The sequence below is a fragment of the Mobula hypostoma genome, chromosome 11, assembly GCF_963921235.1.
Source record: "Mobula hypostoma chromosome 11, sMobHyp1.1, whole genome shotgun sequence".
Taxonomy (NCBI): Eukaryota; Metazoa; Chordata; class Chondrichthyes; order Myliobatiformes; family Myliobatidae; genus Mobula; species Mobula hypostoma.
In genome coordinates this window covers 45,968,354-45,984,729 of record NC_086107.1, presented here as the reverse complement: position 1 = coordinate 45,984,729, position 16,376 = coordinate 45,968,354, and the positions used below count along the sequence as shown (strand labels likewise).

Sequence of the window (16,376 nt, the reverse complement as noted above, 5' to 3'; positions counted from 1 at the left end):
GATATCCCTTGCAGTGTGTACAGAGTAACCGGAGCTTTTTAAAACTGCTGTCATGACGTGCTGGAACAGATGGCAGCAGCGCGGCATTTCATTGTTTTCTTCTTATTATTCTTCTTATTATTACTACTTTATTGTTTAGAGCGTACAATCATCACAGCGATATTTGATTCTGCGCTTGGCAGAACCTAACAATTTCAGAACAGACAGCAACGAGGCTGAAGCCAGAAGAGTTAGAAATGTACTCACCAAATACTTCGACCCATAGCTTACTGAATAAATAAGTATACTCACTTTGCCCTGTTTTCTGTCCTTGCTTGTATGAAGGTGGTTTACCTATTTATGCAAGTACTTCTCTGACAATAGATGTGTAACAGCCTAATGTAACATTGTATGGAAATACAAGATAATACTGATGCAGACATGTTTTATACATTTAACAAAGTGCTTTATTAATGCAACAGAATTGATCAGTTTTTCAATGTTATTCGTCAGCCGAGTCATACTGTCCGTGAACTTCCAGTCGGTTGCCTCCATACGCTCCAGTATATTTTTTTTTAATTTCAAGTCCTCTTGCACGAGAGCCAAGAGCAATTCCTTTTAAGTTTTTCTACTCTGTAACTGGACAAACGTGCACCAACTATATTGTTTCCTCTTCACTTGTTTTCTGTGTGTCCTGCGCGTGCCCAGTAGGAGGAGATTTGCCCAAATATCCGTCCAATGTGGACGGAGATATTTTGAAAAACGTTTAGTGTGGATGCCTATGGTTTTTACTCGAACCTGGCGTTTTCAAAATTATCTGGCGTAATGTAGATGTAGCCTACGACGCTGGCTTTCTTTTCTTCATTAACACTGTTGGCATCACAATATAACTCTATTCTTTCAATGTAAGCTGCCCAGTCTTCAATGCCACTGTCAAATGCTGTAATGGTTCCAATTAACGCCATCCTTGTTATGTTAATTTAGCCTCGGTCCCTTGTGAATTTAGCCCCAGTCCCTTGTTTTCTTTTTTGACTCACGACCTTTGTTTTTGCTAGCGTCACAAGCGTACTCTGACGATGCATGTGTCAATCCTTTTTTTTTTAAATTCTCCCTTCTGGGGCAGGTAGACCCTCAGCCTGAGGTCAGCGCCAGCTGTGGCCTCGGCTAGACGTGTTGTGGCTCCGACCGTGTCTCCCGCTTTCTTTCGGACTCGTACCTTGCTCTCTTCTTCCAAGTGTTGTTATCACTTATAACGCGGCGTTCCGATACGATGTAGGTTTGCAAACCTTGTCGCCAATTTGTTGTGTATGTGGCCGGTTTACACAACAAAGCTATAAATAAAACGCTGGAGATGGGAGCTAAATCAACAGGGTTCTTTACTAACTAAAACTGAACTGAACGCACACGTACAGATCAATACGCGCCTAATAGCGCATGCTCAATTCAATGTGTTACTACAACATAAATTAGTCCTATATTATACAGTTGGCTGTATGGCACACTGTACTATGTTCTGTTACTCATCCTTGCATGACACAGACTCCCAATGTGCAATCAAACTGAAATTTCTCCATTCTTTTCTACTTCTGTTGTTTTCAACCGTTTGACTACTATACCTTCCACCACCTTGCTGATGATTGAGACTACGATGATTTGTGCAGCAAATGCACCATTCATGACTTTTTCGGAGAGGATTGTCGATATAGATTAACTATCTTAAGAGTGATAGCAGTCTTGTCACTACAGCTTTCAGCATAGCAATCAGTATTTTGAACATCCACTCTATTTACGCCTTTCAATAGGTTTCAAAGAGATCTGCTCTTATTCTTCTAAACTCCAGTGAGGGCAGACCCAGATCCATCAATGGCTCCTCATGTGTTAATCATTTCAATCCTGCAATCATCCTCATGAAATTCCCCTGGACCCTCTCCAATGCCAGCACATATTTTGCTAGAAAAGGGACCCAAAACTGCTCACAATACTCCAAGTGCAGTCTGACTGCTTATAAAGCTTCAGCATTATATCCTCATTCTTCTACTCTCGTTGTCGTGAAATGAATGCTGATATCTCGTTAGCCTTTCTTACCACTGATTCAACCTGCAAGTTAACCTTTCGGGAATCCCACACATGGTCTCCCAAGTCCCTTTGCAACACTGATTTTTGAATTTTCTCCCTGTTTAGAAAATAGTCTATGCCTTTATTCCTTCTGCCAAAGTGCATGAACATACATTTCCCCACACTATTCCATCTGAAACTACTTTGTTCATTCTCCCAATCTTGCTCAACACTATCTGCCCCTTCACCTGTCTTCGTATCATCTGCAAACTTGGCCTCAAAGACAGCAATTTCAGCATCCAAATCATTGACATGTAACATGAAAAGAAGAGGACCCAATATCGAACCCAGCAGAACGCCACTAGTCACGGGCAGGCAATCAGATAATATCCCTTTATTCCCACTCTTTGCCTCCTGCCCGTCATCCAATCTTCTATACACGCTGGTATATTTCTGGTAATGCCATAGAATCTTATTTTCTTAAGCAGTTTCATCTATCCTGCCTGTTATTTGCTCAAAGAATTCCAACAAATTTGTCGGACACAATTTCTCCTTAAGGAAACCATGCTGACTTCGGCCTATTTTATCATGTGCCTCCAAGTACTCTGAAACCTCATCCTTAATAATAGATTCCAACATCTTTCCAACCACTGATGTCAGGGTAACTAACCTACTATTTCTTTTGGCTCCTTCCCTTCTTAAAGAGTGGAGTGACATTTGCTAATTTCCATTCCTCCAGAACCATTCCAGAATCCAGTGATTCTTTCAAGATTAGTAATAATGCCTCTTCAGCTATCTCTTTCTGAACTCTTGGGTATAATCCATCTTGTCCAGGCGACATCTACTATCAGACCTTTCAGCTTCCCAAGCACCTTCTCCTTACTAATAGTAACTACACTTCCTTCTGCCCCCTGACACTGTCAAATTGCTGGCATTCTGCTAGTGTCTTTCACAAGGAAGGCTGATGCAAAATACTTATTCAGTTCATCCACCATTTCTTTGTCCCCCATTACTACTCTCCAAGTCATCTTCCAGTGGCCTGATATTCTCTTCTGCCTGCTTTTACTCTTCATATCTCTGTATCCTCTTTTATATTACAGGTGTCCCCTGCTTTTCGAACGTTCACTGTACGAAACCTCACTGTTCCGAAAGACCTACATTAGTACCCTGTTTTCGCTTTCAGAAGGTGTTTTCAGTGTTACGAAAAAAAAGCAGCGCACGGGGAAAATCAGCGCACGATAAAAGGCAGTGCGCCACGCGCCCCGAGCAGCCACTCTCCCCGGATTCGGAACTGCATTCTCGCCGGCATTGCTTAAACACGTGCCTGTGAGCAGCCGTTTGCAAGATGAGTTCAAAGGTATTGGAAAAGCCTAAAAGAGCTTGTAACGGTGTTACACTTAGCGTAAAACTAGACATAATTAAGCGTTTTGATCGTGGTGAACGAAGTAAAGACAAAGTGAGTTTGGCTTGTGGAAGTTGATGAACATGATGTTGAAGAGGTTTTGACATCCCATAACCAAAAACTGATAGATGAAGAGCTGATGCAATTGGAAGAGGAAAGGATAACACTCGAAACCCAATGCAGTAGCGAACGGACCGAAAGCGACTGCGTGATATTTTTGCTGCAAAGATAAAGTACGACTTTAATTTTGAAAGGGTATGTAGGTTTAGGGGATATTTGCAGGATGGTTTGAGTCCTTATAAAGAACTGTATGATAGGAAAATGCGCGAGGCTCAGCAGTCAAGCAAGCCTTCCGCATCAGCCACAGCAGACGACAAACCTCAACCTTCAACATCGAGGCAGGCAGTCATAGGAGAAGATGAGCTGCCTGCTCTAATGGAAATAGATGACGAGATGACACCCCAGTGTCCCACCACCCCAACACCCAGGCCGCGGACAGATACTGTACCGATTTGTGGAGAATACAGCAGTAGCCGGGAGGCACACAGCACATCTTTAAGAAAAAAGCCGAAATAAACATGCCAATTAATTAGGTGCCGCCCAACACATAATTAATTAGCATGTTTATTTTGTTTTTTTTTCTTAAAGATGTGCTGGATACCTCCTGGCTACTGCTGCACCCCTGCATGCTTCACGGTTCGGTATCTGTCGGCGGCCTGGAGGGTGGGGGCCACTGCACCACCCAAACTGCGACGACTCAGTCTAACACACCATCATCAGTGTGCTCGGCAAGCTGTCTTCCCGATTCCCGTAAGTGATACTACACTGTATATACATTATTTCTACTTTATATAGGCTGTGTATTTTTAGGTGTTATTTGGTATGATTTGGCAGCTTCATAGCTTAAAGGTTACTGGAGAGCGCTTGCGCCGTGTTTTTGCCAACAGCGTTTGCGTGAGGTTTTCTGCCGACGGCGCTTGCGCAAGATTTTCGCTACGGAAAACAGTTCAGTAATGATTGTGGAAAAGTATTTCTACTTTATATAGGCTGTGTATTTATCATACCATTCCTGCTTTTACTATATGTTACTGTTATTTTAGGTTTTATGAGTTATTTGGCATGATTTGGTGGGTTATTTTTGGGTCTGCGAACGCTCACAAATTTTTCCCATATAAATGAATGGTAATTGCTTCTTCGCTTTACGACATTTCGGCTTACGAATCATTCATAGGAACGCTCTACCTTCGGATGGCGGAGGAAAACCGTATTACCTTGATATTTCTTCTATACTTTCCTTATGGCTTCTTCAGTTGTTTTGTTTTGATTTTTTAAAAGATTCCCAATCCTCTACTTTCCCCACTCATGTTTGCTGTCTTATATGCCCTCCCTATTCCTTTTATGTTGCCTTTGACTTTTTTTGTCAGACATTGTTGTCTCATCCTTTCTTTAGAATATGCATTCAAATATATCACCTTCAGTCCTATATTCATCATCTTTTATGATTTTCCCCCCATGTTACACTTCAACTCATCCCACTGACTGCAATTTTGCCCCATCATCTGCCAGTCCTTCTTCACAGTCTCACTACACACTGTGTCTACTTGTATACCAATTGCTCCATCTTCAGCACTATTACTCCGGTTCCCATCTCCCTGCCAATTTAGTTTAAACCCTCTCCAAAATCTCTGACAAACCTACCTACAATATTGATCTCCCTTGGCTTGTGTAAAAAAAGGTGTAACTCATCCTTTTTGGACAGATCAGAACTTCCCTACAAGAGATCCCAATGATCCAGAAATCTGGAACATTGCCCCTTGCACCAGTTTCTCTGCCACTACTTCATTTGTACCATCTTCCTTTTCCTGCCCTAACCAGCACATGGCACTCCAGAGTAATCGAGAGATCACTACCTTAGAGGTCCTGCTCTTCATCCTCTTCCCTAACTCCCTATACTCATTGCACAGGATCTCTTCCCCCTTTCTACCCTCTCTGTATTCTCAGTAGATGGAAAGATGTTCTACCCTCCCTCTAGAGAATATTCTGCAGCCAATCTGTAAAATCCTTGTCCTTAGCACACAGAAAGCAACACGCACCAAACTAGCAACTCTTCCACAGCCACAGGAATCTCCTGTCCATCCCCCTAACTAGTGAGTCTACCATCACTACCGCTGTTATGTGACTTTACCCTTCCTTGCTGAGCATCAGAATCAACCACGCTGCCACTGGTGTGACTGCTGCTGCCATGCCCTGATAGGTATTCTGACAGGCAGTTATATTTAAGCATTTTATACACTCAAATTCATTATCCATTCCGATTATTTCAGATCGGCTCTGCTAATGTTCCTAATAGCAAGTGAACTAGCACATAGCAAAGTGCAAACTCAAGATTATTTTAAGACTACATTTACTGTATCAGCTCCTCAGTGCTTCTGGCAATTTCTATGAAACATCACATAATTCACATATACATACTGTTATTAGAGAATGGAGTAAAGCATTACATTGAATTGTTAAAGATTGATTACAAGGTAATTCTAAATCTCTCACATCTGATGCTCTTATATTAAACTCAACCAAATTCAGCATTTGCTATGATGTCACCAATGCAAATAAACGTTATCTACATATGCCATGTAGGATGATTTAAATACTCACTTGAGGTTCCTGTGTTGCCTGCTCTTCTGGCTTTTCAATTTTGGTCACCTTGATTTTATCGATTGGTACACTTTCAGCAACAACAAGACAGAACAGTAACCAAGAGTTCGACGTTAATGCATACTTCCAATACATCTACGGTAGACAAAAGAAAAACAATCTCAAGTTCCTCTGATTTTTTTGGCAGCATAAACTTTTCATTTTAAAAACATCTGGTGTAGATTTTAACCCAAATAAATTTCTTCAAGCAACACACACAAAATACTGGAGGAACTCAGCAGGCCAGGCAGCATCTAGGGGGAAAAAAAAAGAGTACAGTTGATGTTTCAGGCGAAACCCCTTCGGAAGGGTTTTTGTGTGTGTGTTGCTCGGATTTCCAGCACCTGCAGATTTTCTCTTGTTTGTGATTAAACTTATTCAAGGTTTGATGGTAGCAAAAATTATTATATTATTCTGTACTTTATTATTAGTTAAGTCTGTTGCTGTAATGAAAGGATTTCCTACTCGGGATCAATAAAGTACCAATTATTATTGTTATTATTAAAAATATTATCAAGACACAACAGTGTGAATGCTGTTGATAATGCAAAACTATTTTATTCCAACAAAATACTCAACAACTTTAATTTCATTTTTGGCTGTGTTTCTCCTGTCAAATTCAATGAAATTATCTTAAGCATTAAAATGTTAATGCAACAAAACTGATGCCGTGCATAAAAAGTGCCCTCAACCAACTGAAGAAAATACTTTGACAATAAAGCAGAAAACAAAGAGAAAAAAAAAATCGATCTGTATTTCGTAGACACAAATTGTATTGCAGTTACCATGAGCAAGTTTATTTACTGATTTCCAAATTAATACTACAATTAATAATGCTCACACAGATGCCCACTGCCTCACTGGATTTGTCTGTCTCTATCTTTATAATTTCAAACCCTACAACCTTGTTGATATTTGCCCAAAGGAAAGAAATCAACCGCCTTAGTGACATCAGCTTCGATAACACATACAATAAAACTCCACTTCTACAGTATCTTCACCTTGCTATCAAAAATTGCAGCAACTGACTTTACTGTCAGAACAGTTCGTCCTCTACAAATTGTCTCTCTCATCACGTCCTTGAGTTACATGCTTCACAGCTTGGTTTGGTAGGTGGATGAGATAATTGCATTAATCATTTACACCACGCAATTAAACCACCCAATGAAAATGTGCCAGGTATGACTTATACTCCTCTTCAGCCACATGCCTGCTTGTGAAAGAACCTTTTCACTGCATCTTCTATTTCAATCAAAATGCTCACTACTGGACCTTACGGTTCTTTCCCTAGCTCTTATCTTCTAACAGAGAAGGAGGCACATGTTGGCCTTCAGAATATTTACACCAGTCCCATTATCCATTTACTTACCTGCAATCTATTCTCTCTCTCTCTCTCACATGCTATCAATTCCCCCCCATCACCCACCTACATGAGGACAATTTGGCTAATCAATCTCTCAGCAACACTGGGAGGAAATCCATGTAAACATGCGTGAACATGACTGCTAACACACAGGCTGTTTCCCATAAATCCTCCTGATGAAGGGTTTCGGCCCAAATCATCCACTGTTAATTTCCCTCCATAGATGCCCCCTGACCGACTGAGTTCCTCCAGCATTCTTGTGTGTTGCTCCAGGTTTTCAGCATCTGCAATCGCTCATATGTCATTGTTTCCCCAAACAATTCTGTTCTGAAAAACTTGTCCTCATAACCCAGGATGAAGAATATGCAACTAATACTGTGTATCATTCTGGTACTTTTTACCTACTTCACGAGTTAGAACTAAAATAGTGTAATGATCAACACAAAACATAGAAAAGGCAGACATAATGCAATATTATTATTGTATCAATTTGTACATAACCATAATTAATCAGGTCCTGAAGAAGAATGTATGTTATCTCACCAAACTTAATTACCAAGCCAGAAAAGGCAAATTATTAATAATCCATCTTCATGTTATCTGAAAACAATTGTTTCTCTAAAGTAGCACATTGCCATTTCTAAATACAGACATACAAAGAGTAAATAGGCAAAGGCAAAAACTATGTAAGACTTCAGTCTACATTAATATTACACCCAATTTAGTGACAAATCACAATAACTATTCACCAAAAATAACATTAATAAAGACTGATATGTTCCTTCCAACTACACCACATATTTCCGACCTGCATTAAAATGCCTCATTGACTTACCCAACAGAACCTAGAACATGAGGATGCCAAAGGAGGAACTGGCAAACACAACTACCCTTTATCCATTTTAATTAACAAGGCAGATTATTCAACTTTAACATAACAGATGTGCTGAATCAAGGAAGGCATGCCAGCAAGTTTACTTCCTTACATGATTATGACAGTTCAGCATGTCACCAAACACCAATAAATTTTGCCAAGTGTACTGTTGAAAATATCTTCAATGGTTGCATCATGGTCTGGCAATTCAAATGCACACAAATTCAAGATGCCTCAGAGAGTAGTGGACTCAGTCCAATACATCATGGGCACATCCCTTCCCACCACCGTACTATTTATATAAGGTATGCCTTCAGGAAGGCTAGGCCAAACCAAACAAAGATCCCCACCATATGGGCCATACCATTTTCTTGCAGCTACCACTGGGCAGGAGGTACAAAAACTGATGTCCCACACCACCAGGTACAAGAACAGCTACTTCCCTCCGACCATTCAATTCTTGAAACATAGAAGCTTATAAACATAGAAAATAGGTGCAGGAGTAGGCCATTTGGCCCTTCGAGCCAGCACCACCATTCAGTATGATCATGGCTGATCATCCAACTCAGAACCCTGTACCTACCTTCTCTCCATACCCCCTGATCCCTTTAGCCACAAGGGCCATATCTAACTCCCTCTTAAATATAGCCAATGAATTGACCTCAATTGTTTCCTGTGGCAGAGAATTCCACAGATTCACCACTGTGTGAAGAAGTTTTTCCTCATCTTGCTCCTAAAAGGCTTCTCCTTTATCCTCAAACTGTGACCCCTCATTCTGGACTTCCCCAACATCAGGAACAATCTTCCTACATCTAGCCTGTCCAACAACCAACATATTCCTAATCTCCCAATTTGTGCATATCACTTTTAGCCCAAGATATCATAGAATGCAACAAAATCATAAATAAAGTACTACCACTTTATGAAGGGTACCAGCAATCTTCATTACATGTTATACAAAAACCTGTTCAACTAAATATTACTGGTAACATAAGGTGAATTTGTGGCATGTGACATTTTAAATGTCATCGAACAACTAAGGGCGATGCACTGTTGGATTGGACCTTCACTAAGATGGCAGTGTGCTGGGACGCAGCAGCCTCTCTGGGTCCAATCAAAGGTGTATTTGTCTTGCACTGGGTTGGGAGCTGTCCCCTCCAGTCAGTGCTGCCCTCCAGTGTTTGCTCAGTACTGCCTCCAGTGTTCACTCAGTGGAAGGGCGAGTTGGACCAGGACAATCTATGTCATGCCTGTCAGGGACTTGGGCTTTCTTTCCCCCTTTGTGACTGTAAATTTTTTTCTGAAATCACAACCACGTGTGCTATTTACGCCATGTGCAGTAATATATTTTGGACCTTGGCCCCAGAAGAACGCTGTTTCACTTGGCTACTTTCATGTGCGGTTGAAATGATAATTAATCTTGAACTTCAATAACGTCTTTCAATTCACGTTTCCAGTTACATATTGCGCGGAATAACACAATATGAAGAATGTAGAGAAAAAAAAACTAAAGGATACAGTTAAAAATCGTGCTTCATCTGGTGCAAACTACATTATTTCTGATGTTTCACACAAAGGAAAATAAATGCAATGGCAAACTATCACTTCATAACTGCATATGAGGTTTCTCGCGACGTTCTGAACACTATCCGAAACATCAAATTTCACTGTCAGTTGTTTAATCACTGGCAGGCAACATCCAAAATAAAAAGGCGACATTCTTGTACACGTAAATTCTCTCTCACTATAGGTACAGGTCGATATCATCTTTATATTAAGACTTGCTTAAAAAGAACTTACAAACTCTAAACCTTCATGGAATATTCTTCAGAGTGCAGCAGTGTTCAGCAAAATGGATAAGATTCACGTATTTCAAATCAAACCTCTTCCGCGAACTATCGTACAGCAAAATGATTTACTCATATTTGTATTATGAAATAGTTAAAATGTGAAGCATTTTGTGTGCAATAATCTTGTTGCCATATTGACAAGTTCTTTAATATAATTACACGTTCAAGAATTCGCCAGTTGGTTCATTCTTTATAAGATTATGGGAAATATCATTAAGCAATTTGTACATAGCCTGTAAAAAAAAATTAGCACATGTATAACATGATTCTGTTTCGTGACCTGTGTGAGAGACTTGGCGACAATAATTTATACATTGTAAAAACAAAGTCTGCCACTTGATACCTATGAAAGGTTTATTAGCCAAGTTTAAAACATGGCAGCTAATCACGCGAATATTTCATATAATGAAACACTGTAACGGTATCGCTTTAGTCCTCACCCTGATATTTGGGTACCTCCTGCTTTCAAGCACGATTTCTGATAACAAATTCCCTTCTCGATTGGTAAAATCAGATAGCAATCGTCCAGTAACACACAATACTTCTGCACTGATTAACCCCGCGACCCTCCCCGGGAACAAACCCCCACTAACCCCGTACAGCCCCGTCTGTCAGAGATCACAACCTAGCCCAACATCGTCGCCCACGTGTCCTGCCTCTTCTGATGGTCATTGGCTCGCTGCTGCGCTAACCTCGCAATCTCCGCATGTACCGAATCCCCATTGGTTAATCCTGGAAGTCGATAGGCGGAGCTGGCGTGACTTCGCAGCAGGGTTAGTTGAGAGGCGAAATAAATACACGTACGTGGCGTTCTGAGGATGACTCCACCTGGAGGGGATGTGACGTCAGTTGGGTGAGGAGTTGTTTTGCATTTTTTGCCATCTGAAAGCATTTTAGAATGAAGTAGGAAAGATTTCATTTGTGAATGCAGTCTTCGAGTGATTTTCTAATAAATGTAATGAGTCATGTAGTTTGCTAACAGATGGTAATGCTTTTATACAAAATAGAAAAGCTTTGGGTATAGGTTCTGTATTAAAATATTATAGTCAATACTGATTTTCAAACCTGTAAATGGATTTGAACTTTGGATTTCAAATTAAATTATTGGCAATTTATAGTAAAAAGTTAACCCTCGCAGATACTTGGTGCTTTGAAAAACGTGAAGGGTTGGGGAGAGTGAGGATAGTCATAGTCATACTTTATTGATCCCGGGGGAAATTGGTTTTTGTTACAGTTGCACCATAAATAATAAATAGTAATAGAACCATAAATAGTTAAATAGTAATATGTAAATTATGCCAGTAAATTATGAAATAAATCCAGGACCAGCCTATTGGCTCAGGGTATCTGACCCTCCAAGGGAGGAGTTGTAAAGTTTGATGGCCACAGGCAGGAATGACTTCCTATGGCGCTCTGTGCTGCATCTCGGTGGAATGAGTCTCTGGCTGAATGTACTCCTATGCCCACCCAGTGCATTATGTAGTGGATGGGAGACATTGACCAAGATGGCATGCAACTTAGACAGCATCCTCTTTTCAGACACCACCGTGAGAGAGTCCAGTTCCATCCCCACAACATCACTGGCCTTACGAATGAGGTTGTTGATTCTGTTGGTGTCTGCTACCCTCAGCCTGCTGCCCCAGCACACAACAGCAAACATGATAGCACTGGCCACCACAGACTTGTAGAACATCCTCAGCATTGTCCGACAGATGTTAAAGGACCTCAGTCTCCTCAGGAAATAGAGACGGCTCTAACCCTTCTTGTAGACAGCCTCGGTGTTCTTTGACCAGTCCAGTTTATTGTCAATTCGTATCCCCAGGTATTTGTAATCCTCCACCATGTCCACACTGACCCCCTGGATAGAAACAGGGGTCATCAGTACCTCTGCTCACACCACGTGACAAAGTTTCCTACTGTAGCCCTGTACTCAACCTCATCTCCCCTGCTGATGCATCCAACTATGGCAGAGTCATCCGAAAACTTCTGAAGATGACAAGACTCTGTGCAGTCGTTGAAGTCCGAGGTGTAAATGGTGAAGTGAAAGGGAGACAAGACAGTCCCCTGTGGAGCCCCAGTGCTGCTGATCAAATTGTTTCCTTGAGATTCTAGATTTCAGGTACAGTAATTGGTACAAGAATCAGATGAAACTTGAATATTAGTTTCTTTTTGAGATGAGTAATTAGGATTTGAAATGTACTGCCTGATTATAGGGAATGCAGCCTGAATATGATATTGATTAAATACTTGATGAAAAAAGATGTTATGGGGATATCAAAGTTTGAAGTAAATTTTTTTTATCAAAGTACATATATGTCACCATTTCAACCCTGATTAATTTTTCTTGTGGGCATGCTTAATAAATCAATAACCACAATAGAATCATTGAAGGACCAAACCAGACAACCAGTGTGCAAAAGGCAACAAATTGTGTGAATACAGAAAGAAAGAATAAAAGATGGTAATCAGAATCAGGTTCATTATCACCAGCATATGACATGAAATTTGTTAACTTCACAGCAGCAGTTCAATGCAACACATAATATAAAAGAAAAAAGTAATAATAAATAAATCTTATTAAGTATACTTTATATGGTATATGCATATTGAATAGATTAAAAATCATGCAAAAAAACAGAAATACTATATATTTTTTAAAAAGTGAGGTAGTGTCCAAGGGTTCAATGTCCAGTTAGGAATCAGAAGGCAGAGGGGAAGAAGCTGTTCCTGAATCGCTGAGTGTGTGCCTTCAGGCTTCTATACCTCCTCCCTGATGGTAACAGTGAGAAAAGGGCATGCCCTGGGTGCTGAAGGTCCTTAATAATGGACGCTGCCTTTCTGAGACACCACTCCTTGAAGATGTCCTAGGTACATCTTAATTAATTAATAATTATCGAGAACATGAGTTGAAGAGTTATGAAAGTGAATCCACATGTGTGGGAACAGTTCAGTGATGGGGCAACTTAAGTGAAATTACCACCTCTGGTTCAAGAGCCTGAACCTCCTTTAAAATGGCAGCAATGAGAAGAAAGCATGAACCAGCTGGTGAAGGTCCCTGGTGATGGATGCTGCCTTCCTGCGACAAATAGCAAACAAACAACCAATGTGCAAAATACAACAAGCTGTGCAAATACAGAAATAAAAGAATCATAATAATAAACAAACAATAAATATTGAGAACACGAGTTATAGTGTCCTTAGAAGTGAACATGTAGTCTGTGGAACCAGTTCAGTGTTGGGGTGATTGAAGTTATCCTGACTGGTTCAAGAGCCTAATGCTTGAGGGGTAATAACTGTTCCTGAACCTGATGGTGTCAGTACTGAGGCTCCTGTAACCTCGTTTCTAATGGCAACAGTGAGAAGAGAGCATGACCTGGATGATGGGGGTCCCTGATGATGGATGTTGCTTTCCTGAGACAGCACTCTTTGTAAATATGCTCAATGGTGGGGAGGGCTTTACCTGTGATGGACTGGGTCATATCCACTACTTATTGTATTTTTTTTCTCCGTTCAAGGGCATTGGTATTTCCATACATGGCAGAGGTGAGAAATACTAACTGGTTTGCTTTTCCACTCAATATAAGTGCTCAATATACTCCTCGGTACCCTGAGATATACTAATGTATGCTTCCATTATTCTGTAGCTATAAGAGGAGGTTAGAGTCTGGGTCATCCTTGAAGTAGTATGTGACCTGTACACAAGGACAGAATATGTACTGTAGTTTTGATCACTCAAGATTGGAAGAAAAAGGGTGATCTCAATAAAACATGCAAGATTCTGATCTGTTATATAGTATATGCTAAAAGTTTATTTCCTTTGGTTGGAAAGTCTATAACTGAACAAGGCTCAGGATAATGGATTGTCTATCTTAAACTGAGATAAGTAATTAGTTATTTGTTGTAAAGCTTTGGCGTTATCAATCATAGATGGTGGTATATTTTCAGTTAGTGAGAGTGAAGATTCTTAGGTACTAGGAGATTTCAGAGTTGTGGGGATTGGACTATAAGGTATATGGAACAGAAGGTCAATATTGATTTCAGTGGATGACAAAGTAGCCATGATACACACTATAAAATATACTTGCTTCCTCTTAAGTTCTTATGCTTCAGTGAGTAACTCATCTCATCACTTTCCAAAGCCTTCCCACCATCTTCAACAAAAGTCAAAATGACGGAATATTGCTGGCTTCCCTATTGCAAAGTACTTAAGAAATTCAACAATGTAGACAGCAAAATATGTGGTTGATTGGGTATCCACTATGATAAACATTCACTCCCTCAACTAACAATGCACCATGGCTGCAGCACGCTGGTTCAACAACACATCCCAAAACCACAGCTCCTGTCGTTGGAAGAATGTTGACAGACAGGCAGAAATGCAGATTTCCTTGCAAATCACATCAGACTTGGAAATACATCTTGGTTCCCTCATTGTGGTTGGGTTGTTTTCTAGAGCTTCATACCAAACAGGCCTTTGCTGCAATGACTACAGTATTTTTTTGTGCATTAAATGCTGGCCTGGAATATTCTGCAAACAAGTTGGTTTCATAAAGTGATTTAGGTGAGTAGGTTATGAGAATCAACTGTTCAAATAGATTAAAAAGTGAGGCGAGCTAAGGTTCACAATCCAGACTAATACACCATTGACTCTTGAGAAATGTGTGCTCTAATAGCAGCAAAAGCCAAATTTAGTTATGGCCACTAATGATATTTGTTACTGGATGGATGCTATTCATTTCTTATAGGCCAAAAGTATTAGAGCGATGGGAATGCTTTGAACTTCGGCCAGAAAGAAAAATTTTGGCAGGAGAATGATTGCTGGAGTCGTAGAAGGTGACAAGTGAGTTTAAGACAAGTTAACATACAAGCTCTAATGATATCAATGATAATTTGAAGCATAATTAACAATAGCTCCATACATATGGTTGTATTAACTTGGAAGAAAAGCCTTTACGAATTTAGAAACATAGGAATTTGAGAGAAAGGAAGTAGAGCTAGAGGTAAAGCATTAGGAAATGGAAAATCAAATATCAGCATTCACGATTTCAGTGGGAAAACCAAGTTTTTATTTCCTCTTCACATAAAGGTAATTCCAGTGAGGGGTGGCAGGGTGGAGATATGTCTCTACCAAAGGAGATGTAAGGCACTCCTTCCATCTGCTAACCTGCAGGTTACCCTTGGGCAAGGTGTAGCACTTGCTTAGCTCCCTGATCAGGGTCACATGAACCCATGGGAGCAGGTGGTGGATGGTCATATGAGCAGCTGGTGCATATCACAAGTCCTAATTATGTGACCACTGACACCAGGCAGAAAATCTCTGAAGAGGATTGATAATGGCTGGGGTCACCCATCTTGTAAAGACACTGCCCAGAAAAAGGCAATGGCAAACCCCCTCTGTTAGAGGGAGTAACATAGTGCATATGACCTATGACATAGTGCATAACAAATGAACGAATTCCGTTGAATTCAGGCTCAGAGCCATCAAATGGTCTTCAAACATCAAGCCTTTCATTCCCGTGAATCTCCTCTGGGCCCTGTCCAACATCAGCACATCTTTCCTTAGATACAGAGTTCAGAATTGTTCACAGTATTCCAAATATGGTCTGACTAAAGTTTTATGAAGCCTCAGCAGTACATTCTTGCTTTTATATCTAGTCCCCTTGAAATGAATGCCAGTATCACATTTGCCTTACTTACTACAAACCCCGACTGCAAGTTAACTTTAGGGAATCCTGCACTAGAACTCCCAAGTCTTTTTGCACCTCTGATTTCTGAATTTGGTCCCCATTTAGAAAATAGTCAATGCCTTTATTCTTTCTTACAAAATGCATGACCATATACTTTTCTAAAGTGTATTTCGTCTGCCACTTCTTTGTCCATTCTCTTAATCTATGCAAGTCCCTCTGCAGACTCCCTGCTTTCTCAACACTGTCTGCCCCTCATTCATAATACCAGTTTACAGTATTTCCAGTTCATGAGCGATTGGGAATGATTTACTCATTGTAGACTCTTGCCAGCTCTTCCTGCAACAACCGTCTACTCACACACAATTACCGAAATGAACAACAGCCACTGACTTTCCTTTGTCCAACCTTCTTGTTACCTCCTAAAAGAATTCTAACAGATTTGTCAGGCAAGATCTCCACTCAACGATTCTGT

The 16,376-nt window shown here is 40.4% G+C and overlaps 1 protein-coding gene across 1 annotated transcript in view; it reads right to left on the bottom strand.

Annotated features, from left to right (window-relative positions):
- LOC134353694 (nucleobindin-2-like) overlaps positions 1–10,794 on the bottom strand; it is a 56,517-nt gene extending 45,723 nt beyond the window's left edge. The window contains exons 1-2 of the mRNA XM_063061946.1: positions 10,658–10,794; positions 6,092–6,226 (exon numbers count right to left, since the gene is read on the bottom strand). Of these exons, the coding sequence (XP_062918016.1) occupies positions 6,092–6,226 (135 nt within the window). The 5' untranslated portion in view covers positions 10,658–10,794. The remainder of the gene's footprint in view (positions 1–6,091; positions 6,227–10,657) is intronic.
- Between the last annotated feature and the right edge of the window lie 5,582 nt (positions 10,795–16,376).